Source organism: Ursus americanus, chromosome 13, assembly GCF_024610735.1.
Source record: "Ursus americanus isolate L20-20 chromosome 13, mUrsAme1.1.p, whole genome shotgun sequence".
In the NCBI taxonomy this organism is placed as follows: Eukaryota; Metazoa; Chordata; class Mammalia; order Carnivora; family Ursidae; genus Ursus; species Ursus americanus.
This window is the reverse complement of record NC_142139.1, coordinates 62,346,653-62,367,309: the sequence shown is the minus strand read 5'-3', so window position 1 is coordinate 62,367,309 and position 20,657 is coordinate 62,346,653. Positions and strand designations below refer to the sequence as shown.

The 20,657-nt window shown below is 47.6% G+C and overlaps 1 protein-coding gene across 1 annotated transcript in view; it reads right to left on the bottom strand.

The window, feature by feature from the left end:
- The window catches only part of LOC123793550 (XK-related protein 6), a 32,452-nt gene extending 12,020 nt beyond the window's left edge, over positions 1-20,432 (bottom strand). The window contains exon 1 of the mRNA XM_045799389.2: positions 20,249-20,432. Coding sequence (XP_045655345.2) covers positions 20,249-20,432 — 184 coding nt within the window. The remainder of the gene's footprint in view (positions 1-20,248) is intronic.
- Positions 20,433-20,657: the final 225 nt, after the last annotated feature.

The following is a 20,657-nucleotide window of genomic DNA, read 5'->3' as shown; positions in this document are numbered from 1 at the left end:
GCTTTTGTGCAAGGCCCTACGTGACCCAGCCCCTTGCCAGGGGTGGGGGGTGCTGGTGGTGGTCACTTGCCTCTGGCTCCTCACTCCCTCAGCCCTAGATGTGCTCCCGGCTCCCTCCCAACTCAGGGCATAGGCACTTGCTCTTCCTCTGCCTGAAATGTCCTTCCCCCACTTGTCCAAGTGAAGTGCCTCACCAAGCCCGAGACAGAGACTAGTTTCCCTGTGGGGCTGTCCCTGACCGCCACACTGAAAACTGCATGCCCCCCCCGCCCCGTGTCTCTTCCCACTTTCCATGCTTTGTTTTCTACCTTAGCCTTTCCCCCACCACCTTGATAGACTTTATCTCTTACTCTCTTACTTGTTCCTTCTTTCTCTCTCTTTTTTAAAGTGCATATGTTCCAAAAGCAGGGATTTGGTCTGATCCTTCTGAAACTATGTACAAAATTGTGTGGGTAAAAAACAACAACAACAACAACAAAAACGTTGCGTGGGTATTTTTCTCATAAAAGAGCCCATAGCTCTCCTCTGATTCCTAAGTGGGCCCGTAGGGAAAGAGGCCGGTGACCCCAGCTGCAATTACAACTGCCCACCTCTAGCCCTGAATGTGGGACAGGGGAATTCCCTGGGAGCCAACATGTATGCCATTGTCCCTCAGGAAGAAATCCTCGAGGGTAGAAGAGAGAAATAAAGAGGAACTAACATTCAATTGAGCGTTTCCCATGTATCAGGCATTATGCCACATACTTTGCTTGTGTTACTTCATTTAATTCTGAAATAATCCCATGAAATGTCTATTGGTGACCCATTTTACAGACGAGGAAACCAAGGCTCAAGGAGGTAAGAGGATTTGCCTGAGGTTATTGCATCAAGCATGTCTTTTTATTCTCCTGCTTTGATCTCTGGCACCCTGCGGACCCTCCTAGGAAGAGCAAGAAACAGGGTGCCTTTCCCATGCAAACCAACTAATCCAGAGGGGGCAAGATTCAGCCCACAACACCCATCATCATCCATTTAACAGCAGGGCAAAGGTCCTCAACAGGAGTGGTTTTTCCCCCACCCCCACTGGGGATATTTGGCAATGTCACAACACCCGGTATTAGTGGTACTGGTTTTTAGTGGGCAGGGGTCAGAGGAGCTGCTAAACCTTTTTTAATGCACAGGACAGCCCCCCAACACACAGCAAAGAATTATTTGGTCCCAGATCTAGTACTGATGAGGTTAAGTCTTAGCCTTGTGATGGGGTATTCCTATTTCCTCAATGTCCTCAGTAAGTCAAAAACCAGACTAGGAACCTGGGTGTGTCTAATAGCTGGAGATTGAAGCTTTCTAAAGAGTTCCTCCTGAGAAGTGACTATCCTGGAAGTGGCCCATGGGGTGTAGACACAGTGTGATGTTGGGAGAGGATGTGAGAACAGCATCTCTTGGGTCTGATATCTGTAGAATGAGTCTTTTCTGAGCAGCACACACCAGGGGCTCACAGCCACTCTGGGAACATGGTGGATAACAGGAAGGTAGCAGCGCTCCCTACGAGGAGCCTCAAGGTCAAGCACTGATATTTAAAGGACCCAGCAGAGGAAAGCTAAAGCCAGCCCTCTTTTCGCTTGTCTCTTCTTTCTAAGATGCTGTCAGCACTATCGAAATACAATCTTCACAGCCAGCTGGAGAAAGACAAACTTTAGAGATTCTAGAACAAATGTCAGCCACTCAGCTGGCGTGGGGCAGGACTCAGACGCCTGGATCCTGGCTGGCCTGGAGCACACAGTGAAGAAGGCCATCTGCTGTCACTGGAAAGTTCCAGTAAATCCCTTCTCCTTGAGGAGCAAATGGCCAACCAGGCTCAATGCCCTGATGCTCCCAGAGTGAGTGCATTTTAACCCAGGTCATGAGATGCCCTGGAAAGGACATGGGCTTTGGTACAAACACCTCTGGCCTTATTTTATTGTGAACCATGGATAAAAATGTGGATTTGGAGTATTTAATGAATTATAAGTATAAAACTCAGGCACATCTTTGATATATATACATACTATACAACCTATTCATATATCTCTATATAGTGTGTGTATACCCATATATCTATATAGAGAGAACAAATATACATAGTGTATGTATACATATTGAATACACATCGAGTATTCCATAGTACCAAAGATGTGCGTTCATGATGGTCATGTCAACAATCCTGAGCCTCAGGACAAATGTCTAAGTGCTCTCGAAATTCTAAAATGCCTCACATGCATTAGCTCTTCTTAAGTTTTAATATTACTGATATTGAAATGAATTAGCAATCAAGTTAGAGGGAGCAGAAAGCTTCAACTTGACATGGGAATGGCTTTGAGAGATTGCTCTGCTCAGCTTCTTGGCATTGCTTTTCCTCTGTTTTGGGTTGATAAAATCTAGACTTCGAGTTTTTTAGTTTTGCCATAGGATGTCTAGGGTCTTGTTTCTGGCCTGTTTGGGACAGTATAGGATGAGCTCAGACCTCTCGAGGCAAAGGCAAAGTTCACTGCAGCCTCCTCGTACTGTCCCCTGCCCCTTCAGAAATGTGACGGTGTGGGGCCTGCGGGCTTTGTGTAGGAGGGGACTTGGAAAGTTATAGTCATTTAGAAACCGATAAAATCTTTTTTTTTAAGATTTATTTATTTATTTTAGAGAGAGAGAACACAAGCGGGAGGGGCAGAAGGAGAGGGAGAGAGAATCTCAAGCAGACTCCCCACTGAGCATGGAGCTCAACGCAGGGCTCGATCTCACAACCCTGAGATCATGACCTGAGCTGAAACCAAGAGTCAGAAGCTCAACTGACTGTGCCACCCAGGGACCCCAAGCCGATAAAATCTTCTTAAAAGGCTGGGAGTCAGAGTGGATCCTGTCTTCCCTGGTGTGAGATATGATATGGTTGTCAAAGCCCTAGAAATTCTGCCAGCCAAAATGGTCTTGTGTTCCTTTACCTGGGGCCACCGAGGCCCTGAAGATGACCGACTTTGATTAACTAGAACTGGACTGTGGGCATTCTGGCCTCACTGCCTCTGCTCACCGCTCAACGGTCCTGGTCCTGCTTCCGGACTGGGCTGTGACAGAAGCTTGGGGCACAGGTGGTTCTCAGACATTGTTCAGTTCCACACCAGGGTTCAGCCCCACAGCAGCTCAGGTGAGCAGGGAAGCAGACTGCCCAGCAGGTGAGGTTGCTGTGTGCCTGTGTGGGGCTTTCTTGGGAGTGGTCCTGGCCCCTGAGCTCAACTTCTCAGCAGTCAGTGGCCCTGAACAAGAAAAGTCTTCCAGGGAAAATGGCGTCCAATCAGAGCCTTGCTGAGGTTGACAGCAGTGTGCGCCTTCCATGGCTGGCGATAGAAGTACTAGCTGCCATTGTCGGAGGGCCTCCTGTGTGTCGAGAACAAATGCATCTCACTCCTGATAAAACCCCTCTGAGGCAGGAGTTATTAGCTCTGCTTTACAAATGAGAGACCCAAGGCTCAAAGAGGTTAAGGCCTTGTTGGAGAGGCTGAAGAGCAAGTGTGTGAAGCCAGGCATAGGAGTTCCACACTAGGAGCTTTCTACAATGCAAAACAGGATACAGCAACTTTTCTTCCAGGTGATGGTCTCAGGAGACCACCATGAAGACAAGCAGAAAAGGACTCAAAGCTCTGGGCTGTCACTGGTGAAGGCTGAAGGGTAAAGGGAATGCGGGGGCCCCCGCTTTTGTCACGGGGAGGCAAATTTTCCAGCCGGCAGGCTCCTGAGCTCCAGGGTCTGGCAGCCTGGGGTGCGTGGGGCCTCAACGCACAAGAAGGCCTAGAATTCATTGAGGACTCAGCTCTTCTCTGGTCAGCTTTGGACCCATCCTTACCTCAGGTTGGTCCTAGAGTGAATGCCACACTCTACAACTCCTCTTGATGTCCTGACCAGCCTCACACCTCCAGCTGGGTCCCAAATCGAATGGGGCCCTGGGGGTAAATTTTACAGATGAACAAGTTGAGGCTCAGAGAGGGTGATTCACCCACAACCACGCAGGACGTGGAACAGCCAAGGGGGGGGTCACCCCCCGGGGTTTCCTTCTCGGGGTCTCTGCCATTCTGCTCCCCTCCCCAGTGGTGAGACATGTGAGACATGGGAAAGCACTGTTTGTGAAACGTGCAGGCTTTCCTTCCTTGGGAATCTTAAGGAATAGAAAAGATCTTATGAAGATCATTTCACTGCAGTCTTTCCTGGAGCTCCAAGTTCCCGTGATCGTCTCTAATGTGAATGTCAAGGCTAATTAAAGATCTCTACTGCCCCAATTTCACTGAGATTTTCCCCCTTTTCTCTTCCTTAGAGTCACAGGCTACCCACCCAGTGCTCCTTCTGCCAGCCTTTGTCCTCTGCAGGGAAGTTGCTCACAGGAGAGCAGCTCTGCGAGGGGTGAAGTGTCTTTACGTGGCAATGGAAATGTTCTCAGATGAACTGTAACAACTCTGCGAATATACTAAAGCCAGTGACTTGTACACTTCAAGTGGATGAATTGAATGGTATGTAAGTTGTATCTCAATAAAGCTATTTAAACAAACAAACAAACAAGTAAATAAGCAAGCGGCAGCTCTGCTGGCAAGACCTCTAGGCCAGGCTAAGCTACAGAAGCAGCTGAGAGACCATCTCAGCCTCCATGCCACCCCTCAGACACCGGAGGCACTCTCTTAGCTCAAGGCCTTGCCCTTGGCTGTCCTCTCTTCCTGGCACACTTGCTTCCAAAATCTGCATGGCTGGCTCCCTCCCATCCTCACTTCTTTGCTCAGAGGTCACCTTGTCCAGGGAACCTTTCCCAGCCGCCGTACTGAAAACTGCCCACAGCTCTGCTCCCCTCCCGTCTCTCTTCCCAGATTTCATTGCTCTTCTGAGTGCCTCTCATTTGCTAATATAGAAAATAAGATATTTGTTTTGTTCATTGTTTGCCTGTCTCTGCAAGAAATGTAAGCTCCGTGAGGACAGGACTTTCTGTTTTGTTTATGGCTATGTCTGCCCCCGGCTCCTAGAACCGTGCTCAGCACATTGTAAGTGCTTAATAAATGGTTACTGAGTAAGTGAATCAGCCGCCCAATTACAGTTACTGCTCAGGCTTCTGAATTTGCATCCCTCAGAGCCTTCCCCCACAAAGTGGTACTGGACAGCCCGTGTGAGCTCAGGAAGACTTGCCTGGATGGCCCTCTGTGTTTCAGCAACTCATGCACAAATGTTTCCAGGTGGCCAATTGCTGTTCCATTGGTGGTAACTACAATGAAATCGATTTCGTTTGCCTTTCTCATATTTGTCCTCCTGCTTTAAGAAGTCTCCTTCATATGTACATACTATGTTTTCTTTTGCTCGTAAAAATTTAAGTTTGTTAAGAGGCTGGATTTCACTTATACTGTGATTAAAAAAAGAGAATTAAAAAAATTGCTACGATTAAAGAAAGAGAAAAGAACTCTGCCTCTCTTTTTCTCTTGCCAGTTGTTAGGGGCCATCTCAGCCAGGGCCTCGGAACCATATGCAGATTCAAGCTGGAACGTGCACTGGAAGAGTGGAGGTCTCTGCTTAAAATTCTTGCAAATTCTGTTTAAAAGTATACAGTTTTATTATTTTTCTAATAATAATTTTTTATTATGTTGTGTTAGTCACCATACAGTACATCCCAAGTTTTTGATGTAAAGTTCCATGATTCATTACTTGCGTATAACACCCAGTGCACCATGCAATATGTGCCCTCCTTAATACCCATCACCAGCCTATCCCAATCCCCCACTCCCCTTCCCTCTGAAGCCCTAGGTTTGTTTCCCAGAGTCCATAAGAGCTGTTGAACAAGGAGCCATTGGTAGCTGAAGCAGGACTGTACGCTGGAGTTGGCTGGTCAGACACCAAGTAGGTATTGCATGGGGGAGAAGGAGGGTGTCTCCTCAGAAGGAGCACAGGAAACAGAGCTGGAAAGAGGGGGAAAGCACCCACTACTCCCACCACCGTGGGGGAAACAGGAGAGGTCAATTTTTGTGTTCTGGCCTGAGAAGGCAGTTATGCCCGTGTACGTCTCTTCTTTTCAGTTATAGGTGAAGAAGATACAGGACAGCCAGGAGAAGGGAGGGAACAGAGGATTGCACCTCTTTTCTTTTCTTTATCTGCTCCCGGTGAAGCCACAGACAAGTGATAAGCAACCTGGAAATTGACATCAAAGGCTAGAAGACCTCTGTACCGACTTGGTCTGAAACCCTGGATCAGCTCTTGGAGATGGGCGACTCCAGCTCAGCAGGGGAGTGAGCTTGAGAGAAGGGCTCCATGCACTAGTAAGGGCTGGGGGTGGGGCACAGAGGCTCCCTGTGATTCTGGATGAGGTGATTCATTATCTGATGTTGTTTGGTGCAATAGATCAATTGCATTTTGTTCTTAAGATTAAAAGAACACTAGTGTCTGAAGGCAGGGTTTAATACTTTCTCATGCTTCCTCATCTTAGTATAAGCTGCTGATTTTTATATAACTTTGGTGCTGGATATGGTGGTATTGATGGGAGGTGGGTGGTAGGAAGAACTACCTGGGCGAGGCTTGGTATTTGAACTCCATCTTGTAGATGCCATGCTACCATCTCAATCGCAGGCCCAGGGTGGCAGGGAAGAGGAGCCTCTTCTGAGAGTCTTCCTTGCTGTGTGACCTTGGGCAACTTACTTACCTCTCTGTGCTTCAGCTTCCCGTATGTTAAACAAGGAGGGTGGGTTAGACGGCCTAGTCACCCTCTTCAGTTCGAAAGATCCCATTGCTCTAAATCCCTTTGGACACTGAAGTCATGAGATTCAAGTGTTTTGGCACCAGAGGTGCCTTCATGCAGAGCCCCTGCCTGACCGCCACTCACAGGGCTTCTGGGGCACCTGTAAAGTTTTGCATGGTGGAGTGTCACCTGTGAGAACAAGTTGGATCTGCTTTTGATCCTCTCTGAAGGGAGAATTGCATCCCCTGTGGGTGCTCCCTGAGTGGGACTGGTTCTGTGCTCAGAGGTGGCTCTACCTTCAAGTTCCAGCCCCAGCTCTTGTGGTTGTCTGGAGCTTCTGGTCCCATCCTGGGATTTCCAGTCTTTCCCCCTATCTGAATTAGAGGGTTGAGGGGGACACACATAGCTCAGAGGGTATCTGGGGATGCCTGGGGTTTTCTGAGGGTTCCCAGAGGGACCTAAGAAGACAAAAGGAACTTGCACCATATGGAAATGGGGATCACTGGGTTTTAATACCAAATCTCTCACTAACTGGGTAAGCCACCCACTTGTGTCTGGCCAAGCTCTCTTGGTCTCCAGGGTTAGAATAGAAACTAACCCCAAGGAAAGGCCAGTTAAAGGGCTGTGTGTCTTTATCACTAGGCGTTTAGGGGAGCTGGGAGGGTCCCGGGTCTTGGGTCCATTCCCTCACTCCTCGATCAGCCGAGCTTAGCTCCATAGTAAGACAGCAAGGCTTCCCCCTGGGTGCTTAGCAGAGGTGGCTTGCACAAAATGCTCTGGAAAACTAAGACTAACATTTTCAAAAAGCCAAGCCCTGGGCAGAGATTTCAGTGGCAAGAAGCAGAAGCATTATCTTCTGACCCAGTCAGTATAATTACATCTAAGGTACATAAACACACATGCACACATACACACACACGCTGGAGCAGACGGGTCCACAGTGCATATCAACCTCCGCTCCCTCCCTGCATCAGTAACCACTTCCCACAGAACCCACCTGAGTCTGTCTCTTCAAGACTCAGACACAGCCATCCCTGCTAAGGACACAGGCATTGGAGCCCAGCTACCTAGATAAAGATCCGGCTGTGTCAGCTACAAGCCTGCTGGCTGCCTCATGCTGTTACTTAAAGTCTTTGGACCTCAGTTTCATCATCTATAAAATGGGAATAATAAAAAGGATCTACTCATAGGGCTGCCATGGGACCTTAATGGGTTAATCCATGTAAAGCTCTTAAACTAGTCTCTGGCACACAGAGCTCCCCAAAAGTCTTAACTAGTATTGGGAGCATCATCCTCATCACCACCACCACCCCCCACACTCGCCACAATACACCCTCCACTCTCGGTGCCCATGACCACTCACTTCCTGTCTGCTCTTCCCTCTCCCAGGCCTCCCCATCTCTTGGCGCTTACAGTTCCCTGTCCACAACAGCCACCCAAACATCTCTTTCAGGCAAGCTCCTATTCCTCCATTAAGACTCAGATCAAATGCTACCTCCTCTGTCATGCCCCTGGAAACAGTTATATATCCCTCCTCTGTGCGTGCAGCTATCACAGAATTTAAAATGTGCTGCACCAGACACAAACTCCTGAAGGGCAGATGTCTTCGAAAGCGCATTCCCAACATAGCGCCTGGCCCATGGCAGGTGCCTGACAAATGGGGATGGTGTGATGCCAGGGGAAAGTGGTCATCAGAGCCCTACATATAGGTTAACTCCTCCATTTGGGCCTAACTAAAAAAGGCAGACTCGGGGGCTATGTGGGTGTAAGCCCATCCCCCCAATCCCTGCCAATGTTCATGTGGAAACATCAGAAAAACTCAGAAGGAAAAGCGATAGAGCTGCTGATTCTCCATCCAGTCCCCCAAATCTCTTCCCCCACAGAGTCTCTTCCATCTCAACACACCCAGTTAGAAACTACTACCTCTCCCTTCTATCACGCTGACACCAGCTTTACCAAGTCTTATTGGCTCACTCTCCAGAATGGCCCCCAAATTCGTGCACTTGGAATCATTTCCCAAACGCTCTCTGCCCCATAATTTCATCCCTGGATCTCTTGGCTCAGCTCTTGCTCTCTTCCCTGAACAGCGGGAAAGGGGATCTTCTTGAAATGCAGGTCTGATCCTAGAGCTGTCCTATATAACTCTTCTCACCGCACTTAGCATCAACTTAAGCTCCTTGCAGGGCCCCACGGACCCTGCCTGATCAGGCCCCTGACTTCCTCCCCATCCTCCCCCTGACATCTCTTTCCTCCCCCACCCCCACCACCAACCTCAGCTATGCTGGGTCCTTTCACTTTCTGGAACAAGCCAGGCTTTTCCTACCTCAGGACCTTTGCATATGCTGTTCCCATTGCCTGGAAGGCTATTCCTGCTCTTCCCACAGTTGGCTTCTTTTCTTTGTTTATATTTAGCCTAAATGTCAGCTCTCTGGAGAGGTATTCTCTGACACACCTGTCCCAGGGGGGCTCTCTCCACCCCTCAGCACCTTATCTGTGTTTGCTTCAAAGCACTTAACCTGTGTCATCGGTCTCATTGATTTTGTTCTGTTTGCTCAGAAAAATGGGAGACTCATGAGGGCAGGGACCACATCTGTTGTGTTCCCTGTCACCCCTCCACACATAGTACGGCGCCCAAATGAATGCATCTTTGTTGAATGGCAGATGGTATCAAGTACCCAGCATATACCGAGCAAGCTGCTGTAGGACTGTATGTGTAGCTCATTAGACCTTCACAACAATCCCCAAAGTACTTACTATTCACACTGTACAGATCCAGAAGCCTAGTTAGGAAATGAACTTGCCTCGTGCCATAAAGTCAGTAAGCAGTGGAGGTGGAAGTGACATTCGGTCTCACTTTTCCTGCCATGCCGACTGCTGTGCAAACCCCATCACTGCCTACAACACTGGCCAAGTTTCAGCAGACACTACCAGCATCACCACCAGTGTAAATGGCATGTCAGCATAATTGGCTCCCTTTATGTCTTTATTTTTATCTTTGTTCAAACTTTCAAGACATCAGATTTAAGGAAGACCTTGCTGAAATGCTCAAATGACTCTGACATAATATTTGTATGGTTGTTGATTATTACCGTATTTTCCCTTGTGTTTGGTCTTAGAGGGAAATTGGATACAATCTGTCTTGCAGGCTGAATACCATACCATTAGCGCAGTGATACGTGAGGACCGCAAGGTGAGGATGGGAAAGGTTGGGAGAGGTTGGCATGGGGAAAGATCAATGGAAAACTCACCTATTAAAGTGATAGTGGCAGCGGCATCCTAAACATCTACTCGTATTAACAGTATAAGTGAACAGGTGTTACCAAAGCCCACCAAAGCAAGGCCAATTAGCCATGGATCCCACCAGCACAGCTTGTAGTCCAATTCAGAAAGTGTATCTATAATAAAACTCCACTCCTAACAACAAAATGGCCAGATGTGGCCAATGACATTGGTCATTGGTCATGTCATCAAATGCTCATAACAACCCCTGTGGTAGGTACTAATATTATCCCCATTTCAAAGAAAGGAAAACTGAGGAACAGAATGGCTCAGTAACTCCCCAAAGGTCAAACCGCTGTCAAAAAGCAGGATGGGCATCACCTCCATCTTTCTATGCTGCCACGTGCCAAGCATTCCCATGGCTGGAAGACTCCACATCACCACGATATTTCCAGGTTTTCAGACTTTTTTTCCCCTCCTCCCAATTTCTAATGTTTAAACTGATTTTCTTTAATGTGTCTACATCTCATACAGCCTTTTATGGGAAAAAGAGAAGGAAGGCATCTATTTCTAAACAAAACGGTCCAGTGATGAGCAGACATTCTAGAAATTAAGTAAGAGGGCAATGCCATGCCCCCCTGCAGTTTGTCCTCAGTGACGGCGGCGAGTTTCCTTCCTTTCCATCAATCCAGCTACACTGCAGACCCCATCATTGTCTTGGGAAATGACAGTCCAACAGCAAAGATTGTCACTGACCTTTGTTTAGCCCAGCAGTTCCCAAATGCATTTAATCATGGAAGCCTATTTTGGGAAACACCTATTCCACCTGCCAAACAAATGTGGGGAAATTCTTACCCGACCTCTGAGTGAGCCGCTGGCTCTAAAAGAGCGGTGTGTGGGAGGACGAGCTGGGGGATCCTCCCCAAGGAGGAAGCCCCACAGTATCACTACCCTTGCTATTCCGGCTCTCCCCCCAGGTGACCCGCTTACAGCAGCGCACCCAAGCAGCCCCTGCACTTGGCCTTCAGGGACTCGGCCCCGCCGGGCTCCCACGTCAAGAGAGATCTTGGGGAGCAACATTGGCTGCCCCTTGAGTTTCCAGGGATTTCACATTCTGCTTCTCTATGTTTATAATCTGAGAAAAGATCACAGAAAGGACAGGCTCAGCAAGGAGGCTGCGGCACGGATGACCCATGGAGTCAAAGGTGGTGGTGAGATCTCCCTAGGATCTCACCCACACCACTCACCTCCAGGCTCTGGAAATGACAAACACATACCCCAGGTGCCCTTGGAGCTTGACAGTTTACAAAGTGGCCACATGCATTATTACATTTTTTTTAAATGTTTTTCTTATTATATTATGTTAGTCACCATACAGTACATCCCTGGTTTCTGATGTAAAGTTCGATGATTCATTAGTTGCGTATAACACCCAGTGCACCATGCAATACATGCCCTCCTTACTACCCATCACCAGTCTATCCCATTCCCCCAACCCCCTCCCCTCTGAAGCCCTCAGTTTGTTTCTCAGAGTCCCTCATGCTTCATTCCCCCTTCTGATTACCCCCCCTTTCTTTATCCCTTTCTTCCCCTACCGATCTTCCTAGTTCTTATGTTCCATAGATGAGAGAAATCATATGATAATTGTCTTTCTCTGCTTGACTTATTTCACTTAGCATTATCTCCTCCATTGCCGTCCATGTTGCAGCAAATGTTGAGAACTCGTTCTTTCTGATAGCTGAGTAATATTCCATTGTATATATGGACCACAACTTCTTAATCCAGTCACTGTTGAAGGGCATCTCAGCTCCTTCCACGATTTAGCTATTGGGGACAATGCTGCTATGAACATTGGGGTGCATACGGCCCTTCTCTTCACTACGTCTGTATCTTTGGGGTAAATACCCAGTAGTGCAATGGCTGGGTCATAGGGTAGCTCAATTTTTAACTTTTTAAGGGACCTCCACACTGTTTTCCAGAGTGGCTGTACCAACTTGCATTCCCACCAACAATGTGGGAGGGATCCCCTTTCTCCACATCCTCTCCAGCAATTGTTGTTTCTTGTCTTGTCAATTTTTGCCATTCTAACTGGCGTAAGGTGGTATCTTAGTGTGGTTTTGATTTGAATTTCCCTGATGGCTAACGATTTTGAACATTTTTTCATGTGGCTGTTAGCCATATGTATGTCATCATTGGAAAAGTGTCTGTTCATATCTTCTGCCCATTTTATGATTTGTTTATTTGTTTCTCACGTATTGAGTTTGAGAAGTTCTTTGTAGATCTTGGATACCAGTCTTTTATCTGTAGCATCATGTGCAAATATATTCTCCCATTCCGTGGGCTGCCTCTTAGTTTTTTTGACTGTTTCCTTGGCTGTGCAGAAGCTTTTTATCTTGATGAAGTCCGACAAGTTCATTTTATCTTTTGTTTCTCTTGCCTTTAGAGATGTGTCATGAAAAAGGTTGCTTTGGCCAATGTCGTAGAGGTTGCTGCCTATGCTCTCCTCTAGAATTTTGATGGATTCCGGTCTCACATCGAGGTCTTTCATCCATTTGGAGTTTATCTTTGTGCATGGTGTGAGAGAGTGGTCAAGTTTCATTCTTTTGCATGTAGCTGTCCAATTCTCCCAGCACCATTTATTGAAGAGACTCTCTTTTTTCCACCAGCTGTTTTTTCCTGCTTTATCAAAGATTAGTTGCCCAAAGAGCCGAGGGTCCATTTCTGGGTTCTCTATTTTGTTCCATTGGTCTATGTGTCTGTTTTTGTGCCAGTACCATGCTGTCTTTGTGATCACAGCTTTGTAGTACAGCTCGAAATCCAGTATTGTGATGCCCCCAGCTTTGTTTTTCCTTTTCAACAGTTCCTTGGCGATTTAGGGCCTTTTCTGGTTCCGTACAAATTTAAAGACTATTTGTTCCAGTTCTTTGAAAAATGTCATCAGTATTTTGATCGGGATAGCATTGAAAGTGTAGATTGCTCTGGGTAGTATGGACATTTTAACTATGTTAATTCTTCCGATCCATGAGCATGGAATATTTTTCCATCTTTTTGTGTCTTCCTCAATGTCTTTCAAGAGTGATTTATAGTTTCTAGAATATAGGTCCTTTACGTCTCTGGTTAAGTTAATTCCAAGGTAACGTATGGTTTTTGGTGCTACTGTAAATGGGATGGATTCCCTAATTTCTCTTTCTTCAGTCTCGTTATTCGTGTATAGAAATGCCACTGATTTCTGAGCATTTTGTATCCCGCCACATTACTGAACTGCTCTATAACTTCTAATAGTTTGGGAGTGGATTCTTTTGGGTTTTCCATATAGAGTATCATGTCATCTGTGCAGAGAGAAATTTTGACTTCTTCTTTGCCGATTTGGATACCTTTTATCCCTTTTTGTTGCCTGATTGTTGTTGCAAGGACTTCTAGTACTATGTTGAATAATAGTAGCGAGAGCGGGCATCCTTGTTGTGTTCCTGATCTTAAGGGAAAGGCTTCCAGCTTTTCCCCATTGAGAATGATATTTGCTGTAGGCTTTTCATAGATGGTTTTTATGAGATTGAGGAATGTACCCTCTATCCCTACACTCTGAAGGGTTTTAATCAGGAAAGGATGCTGTATTTTGTCAAATGCTTTTTCTGCATCTATTGAGAGAATCATATGATTTTTTAATTTTTCTTTCTGGATAAAATCTAAGACACTGATAGATTTGCGAATGTTGAACCACCCTTGCGTCCCAGGTATGAATCCCACTTGGTCATGATGGATAATCCTTTTAATGTACTGTTGGATTCTATTAGCCAGGATCTTGTTGAGGATTTTGGTGTCCATATTCATTAGGGAAATCGGTCTATAATTCTCCTTTTTGATGGGGTCTTTGCCTGGTTTGGGGATCAAGGTAATATTGGCCTCATAGAATGAGTTTGGTAGCTTTCCTTCTGTTTCTATTTTTTGAAATAGCTTGAGGAGAAGAGGTATTATTTCTTCTTTGAATGTTTGGTAGAATTCCCCAGGAAACCCATCCGGGCCTGGAGTTTTGTTTTTTGGAAGGTTGTTGTCATAATTAATTGGCCTGTTTAAAAAATCAATTTCTTCCTGTTTCAGTCTTGGTAGTTTATAAGTTTCCAGGAAGGCCTCCATCTCTTCCAGATTGCTTAATTTATTGGCATAAAGCTGTTGATAAAAGTTTCTAATAATCCTTCCAATTTCATTGGTGTTGGTTGTGACCTCTCCTTTTTCATTCATAATTTTATTAATTTGGGTCCTTTCTCTATTCTTTTGGATAAGTCTTGCCAGTGGTCTATCAATTTTATTAATTCTCTCAAAGAACCAGCTTCTAGTTCTGTTGATCTGCTCTACTGTACTCCTGGTTTCTAATTCATTGATTTCTGCTCTAATCTTGGTCAACTGCTTCCTTGTGCGTGGATTAGGCCTGTCCCTCTGTTGCTGTTCCAGCTTCTTGAGGTGAGAATATAAAAACTGCATTTTAGATTTTTCTATTCTTTTTTTAAAAGATTTTATTTATTTATGTGACAGAGAGACAGACAGCGAGAGAGGGAACACAGCAGGGGAGTGGGAGAGGAAGGAGCAGGCTCCCAGCGGAGGAGCCCAATGTGGGACTCGATCCTGGAACGCCGGGACCACACCCTGAGCCGAAGGCAGACGCTTAACGACTGCGCTACCCAGGCACCCCATATTTTTCTATTCTTTTGAGTGAGGCTTGGATGGCTATGTATTTCCCCCTTAGGACTGCCTTTGCAGTATCCCATAGGTTTTGGACCGTTGTGTTTTCATTCTCGTTGGTCTCCATAAATTGTTTAAATTGATTTTTGATTTTCTGGTTTATCGAGTCATTCCTGAGCAGGATGGTTCTTAGTCTCCAAGTGTTTGAGTTTCTTCCAAATTTTTCCTTGTGGTTGAGTTCCAATTTCAAAGCGTTGTGGTCTGAGAATATGCAGGGAATAATTTCAGTCTTTTGGTATCGGTTGAGACTTGTTTTGTGACCCAGAACATGGTCTATTCTTGAGAATGTTTCGTGGGCATTAGAATAGAATGAGTATTCTTTGGTTCTGGGGTGTAGTGTTCTATATATGAGGTCCAACTCGTTGAGTATGGCATTCAAAGCTCTTGTTTCTTTGCTGATTTCTTGCTTAGGTGATCTGTCTATTGCTGATAGTGGAGTGTTGAGGTCCCCTACTATTAGTGTATTTTTATCTATATGTCTCTTTATTGTGGTTAAGAGTTGGCTTGTGTATCTTGCTGCTCCCCTGTTGGGGGCATATATATTTATAATTGTCATATCCACTTGTTGGATACATCCTTTAAGAATAATATAGTGCCCTTCTGGGTCTGTAACTATAGTCTTTAGTTTAAAATCCAATCTGTCTGATATGAGAATTACTACCCCAGCTTTCTTTTGAGGTCCATTGGTGTGAAAGATGATATTCCATCCCTTTACTTTCAGTCTGAATGTATCTTTAGGTTCAAAATGAGTCTCTTGTAGACAGCAAATGGATGGGTCATGTCTTTTTATCCAATCTGCAACCCTGTGGCGTTATATGGGAGCATTTAGGCCATTTACATTGAGACTGAATATTGAGAGATATTAATGATGCCATGTTGCCAGTAAAGTCTTTGTTTCTATAGATTGTGACTTTCTGTTCTGTATCACTCTTGGGGCCTTTTTACTTTTATATAACCCCCCTTAATATCTCCTGTAGGGCTGGTTTCATGGTTACAAAATTGGTCAATGACTGGTGATTCTGGAAGGTCTTTATTTCTCCATCAATTCTGAATGACAGCCTTGCTGGATAAAGGATCCTTGGCTGCATGTTTTTTTCCGAAAGAGCTTTAAAAATGCTCCCCCTCTTCTCTCATTCCAGGTCTGTGTAGACAGGTCTGATGTAATTCTGATACCTTTGCCTTGGTACATGAGAAATTTCTTTGCCCTGGCCGCTTTCAATATTGTATCCTTGGATCTAATATTTGCGAAATGCACTATGACGTGACATGGTGTAGGTTTGTCATGGTTGAGCTTGGGAAGGGTCCTCTCTGCCTCTTGAACACGAATGTTTGTTTCCTTTGCTAGATTAGGGAAGTTTTCAGCTACAATTCGTTCAAATATCTCTTCTAGACCTCTGTTTTTCTCCACCCCCTTGGGGATGCTGATGATTCTGACATTGGAATGTTTTATTGAGTCAGTAATCTCCCGTAACCTACATTCCTGAGTGTGGATTTTTTTGAGTCCAGATTCTATTTTAGCTTTCTCTTCTACTAACCCATCCTCCAATTTGCCGATACGTTCTTCTGCCTCATTCAACCTGGCCATCAGAGCCTCTAGTTTTGACTGCATTTGACTCATAGAATTTTTAATTTCTGCCAGATTCGCTCTCATTTCTGCCCTTAGAGATTCTATATTCTCATTAACATTTTCGTTAATACTTTTTTCAAGTCTACACATCATCTTGACCATTGTTACTCTGAATTCCATTTCTGATAATTTGGTTATATCCATATCCATTAGTTCTGTGGCAGAGGCCACAGACTCATTGTCTTTTCTTTGCTGGGGGGGATTTCTCCTTCTCATCATTCTGATGAGGAGAGATTGCAGGGTTTTCCAGAGGCCAAATTATTGACCGGGACCCAGGCTGTGCACCCTTGTTTTATAGGGATCTTAGGGATGTGGGCTTCTTGATTTTTCAGCCTGCCTTCTGGGGAAGGGGCCTGCCATGCCAATACTCAGGCAACCCTGTTTGGGTAGAGTCTCCTTGTCCCCTGTGAGGGGGGATGGAGATGGGCACACTGTGAGCCGGTATTTCCAGGCTTTTGTTCTCTGGCGGCTTTCCCTGGCAGTTTGCTGTCCCTCTTCTGAGAGTCAGAGCAGCAGTGGCCAGATCTCAGCCTCTGTCTCAGAACAGAGGGATCGCGGACCATTCTCCACTGATGTTCTGGCCACTTTAACTCTGTTTCTGTTGGTGCTGCTCAACCCTGCAGCGTCCCGGGATGTGTGCACCACACCCGGCATCCCAGCCCTCACTTCCAGGGCAGGTACGTCTCTGTCCTTTGTGTTTCTAACACCACTAGCTGCCAGCCGCCAGCTGCCCCCGCGCGCTCCCGGAGCTCCCGGTCTCAGTCTGGTTCCAGTGAGCACACCGGAGCTCCGTTTCAGTCTGGAGGCGCACGTTCCCCGGCTCATGGTCTCAGTCTGCTCTCTCATGGGTGCCGGTCCACAAGTCCGCCTGCTCCCCTGTGCAGGTGGCTACCACTTCCCGGCGCCCAAATGCAGTGGCTCCCTCCCTCTTCCATTTATCTTCCGATATCTGTGCGTGGTTTCATGGTTCCCCGCTTCGTACCTCAATACTCAGCGCTGGAGATGTTCATTTGTAGAGATCCAGATGTATCTTTCTGCATCTCAGGCTGATTCTGTGGATGTTCAGGCTGGTCTGGTACCTATCCAACTCGACTCAGGGGACCATCTAAAAAAGGGGTCCCCTACTCCTCCGCCATCTTAACTCCCTCCCACATGCATTATTACATTCTTGCATCTCCCCTAGCTCTTAGGTATTATCGCCATCCTCCCCATGATACCAAGCAGAAAAGGAGGCCTTACAAAGGGGAAGGGCAATGTCTAAAATAACAGCAGGGTGTAAGTGGTGACCAGGATCTTGGTCTGTGATGAATGTCTTATCAGGAGCTCACCCCCTGCATCACCCTGCCACCTGCTCCATCTATTTGGGGGTGCCAAGGTGTGGCTGAGAGTTCAAGAAGGATAACTTGGCTGCCCTGGAGATACAGTGGGGTTGGAAGGAGATTTGAAACTAACACAGCAAGGGATGGTTTAGATGGGGTCTCAGACTGCAACAGAGTTGGAAAAAGGAAGACTCAGATGGGAGCGAGAGGGGCCCTCCCCAGCCCCCACCACAATCTGTCCCCTAAATCCTGTTGCCCCGGGCGGGGCAGCTGCAGCCCGGGGATCTGAGGGCAGCAGGTGTGGCAGCTCTAGCAAGCAGGCACGGTCACTGTGCCCAACCCTGGGCACCTCAGCCACTGCCAGGGACATGCATGTCAGATCCTGGGACACTGGTTTTGTTCCAGAATCAATCACTGAGTGATTCTCTTGGTCCTAAAACAAATGGTACTCTCCAAATGCTGCACACTTTTCTCCAAGGTCTGGAGAAGCAGGGACTCCCAGGGCCTCAGCGTGGGCAGTCACACCAGTTCATTGCCCAAGCAGATGGCCTGGCTCCGCGGGCACCCTGAAGACTGGGTCCCCACATTCCCTAGTCTTCCTGTTGTCAGTGGCAGTATGTCTGTACATGTGAATGGGAGTCTACCCAAAAAAGAAGGGACAGACCAGATGGACTGTCAGCCCTGCCATCCTCAGTGTGGCTTCTTGTTTAGTGTCCGGATACCCCAGTGGAGCTAACTATTTATCTCCTTCCAGCCCTTCTCCAGGACAGGTCCCTGGTGCTGCAGACTCAGGCTGGGCCCTGGCTCCAGGCTGATCCCAGGGGCTGGGAGAAACCTCCTCCTAACAGTGGGCGCTGCTCCTCAAAGTTCCCCACATCCCCCCACTCCTTGCTTCTGTGAGGAGTTGGCAGGACAGCAGCCAGCATTCTGTGGGACAGAGACTCCTTTCCCTTGGGGGCACTTCTGGCTGGGGCTGTCCTGGATTGGGGGTGGGCAGGAGGCTTCAGCTGGGAGCCAAGTTCCCAGAGGGTGGGGGACTCTGTTGGCAGCAGAGTTGAATTTAGGACCAGGTCCTTGGGCTCTAAATGTCACGATCAAGTTCACTGGTCTGAACCTTTGGCTGGCCTTTGAAGATGAAACTCCCTTTCTGCATAAGTGACTAGGGGAATGCAGATTGCAAAGGGCCAGCCAGTCTGGAAAAAGTAAGGAGGCAAAGCTGTTCCATTAAGGCCAGAGCTTGGCTGCCCTTGGCAGACCACCTGGGTTAAGCTGGGGTCAAGGAGCAGGTGCGCACTGGAGAGCACTCTGCAGATGTTCATGAACATGTGACACCGAGGGTCCACTGGAGCACCTAGAGGAGCTGTGGCATCCAGAGGTGAGAACCCATGGGTCCAGGAGGCCCCACTGGCCAGGAGAGGTGGGGCATGGACAGCAGCTGTCTTGCTACCCCAGATCATACAAGCTCATGCCCTTTGGAGTCAGGAACCTCTGGGCTGAGTCTCCTCAGCAGCATCTCTGCTTGAGCATTCCTAGTGACAGGAAACTCACTACCTGATGAGACGTTCTTTCCATCACTGGATGGCTCTTGCTGTTTGAAATGTTTGCTGCATGTTGAACAGATAACACTCTCTCTGTAGCTCCCTCCATCCCTTTGGGATGACCATCCTCCCCCTGACATCCCTTCAAATGTTGTGATTCAGGCATCCCAAGTCTTCCTCAGACTAAATGTTCCCAGTGTCCCCTGCATGATGCCATCTTCAGCCCCTCCTCATTCTAGGCCTTCTCCCATGCTGGAGCTCCAGTCCCCCTGAAATACAATCTGAGACACAACCATGGCACTTGTGGTCCGTCTGACTGTCGGGGATCTGGTGTGAGACTCTGCCTTGACCCACAAAGTGTAACCTCAAAAGGGCTTCTCAGGTAATCAGGTGGCGCCTAGAGACTTCCGCTGCTGTAGAGGTCAGTACTGTCTGAATGGGCTCTGGGGACTTCTGGGGTTCCTTGGAGACCATCTGGGGCCATGAAGGGGGTGGGGCCAGTGGGTGGGGTGCACCTGGTTCTGGGGCCCCTACCCCTATCTAATTAGAACAAAGCTGTTTGAACATGTTTTAAAATGGGCTTGCTACATAAACTTGGGTTTGAAGCAAGAGCACTACAGCTTAAAAATATCTAAAACTGCTGGCGTTGCCTAACGTGATTTAGTCTTCTGTCACATGCCATCCCTAGGCCATCTCCCCATCCCATGGATGTGCAAACACCTCGGCTCAGACCAGCACCAAAGAAAAGGGGCCATTTCCCCCAGATTGGGAGAGCCAGGGCACTCCATTCTTCTGCTCCCAGGGACATTTGAGCCCCTGGCTCTGCTCTGTTCGTGGAACAGAGTGATCATGAGCAGGTGCAGCAGGCTTGCACACAGGGGTATGAAGAACGTCTGTACCACTCACACGCTCTTGGTGTGGGCTGGCTCACATCACATGGTGGCATGGGCATCACGGGGACTCGGGGATTGGGATGGGCAATGCCCGTACGGTGTGCAGGTAGTGAGTGTGCAGGAGGCAGTCACCAGGTGGTCCCCAGCTGGAGAGCAGGGCCCTGTCCCAGCCCACAAGAAGGTCATTTCCCCGGCCTCCTGTGGGTGGGGGGGACACTCACAGGGCAGCGTCTCAGCGCTGTTCTTCTGGATCATTATGCAGAGCTGTAGCACCAGTTGGGGGGCGCTCTCCAGGAAGGTCTCAAGGAGGCGCAACATGTTGACGTCTGCATATTCGTACATCATAGCCCAGTAGAAGCGTCGCTGGTGTTCCTTCCGCCGCTGGCTCTGAATCCCCAGGTACATGGTGCGGATATACCTGCCGAGAGAACAAGAAAGAACACACAGAGCGTGGTTAGGGGCAAGGAACGTGGAAGGATCACACCATTCCCCAAAATCAAGTCTGCCTGTGCCCATGTCCCCTCCTTCGCTCTGAGGTTTTCCAGACGCTTGGACTAGGGTTTTTTTTCCCCAGCCCGCAGACAGGGTGCTAAGGCTTTGGGGTGGAGGAGTTGGGGGTGGAGGGGGGGC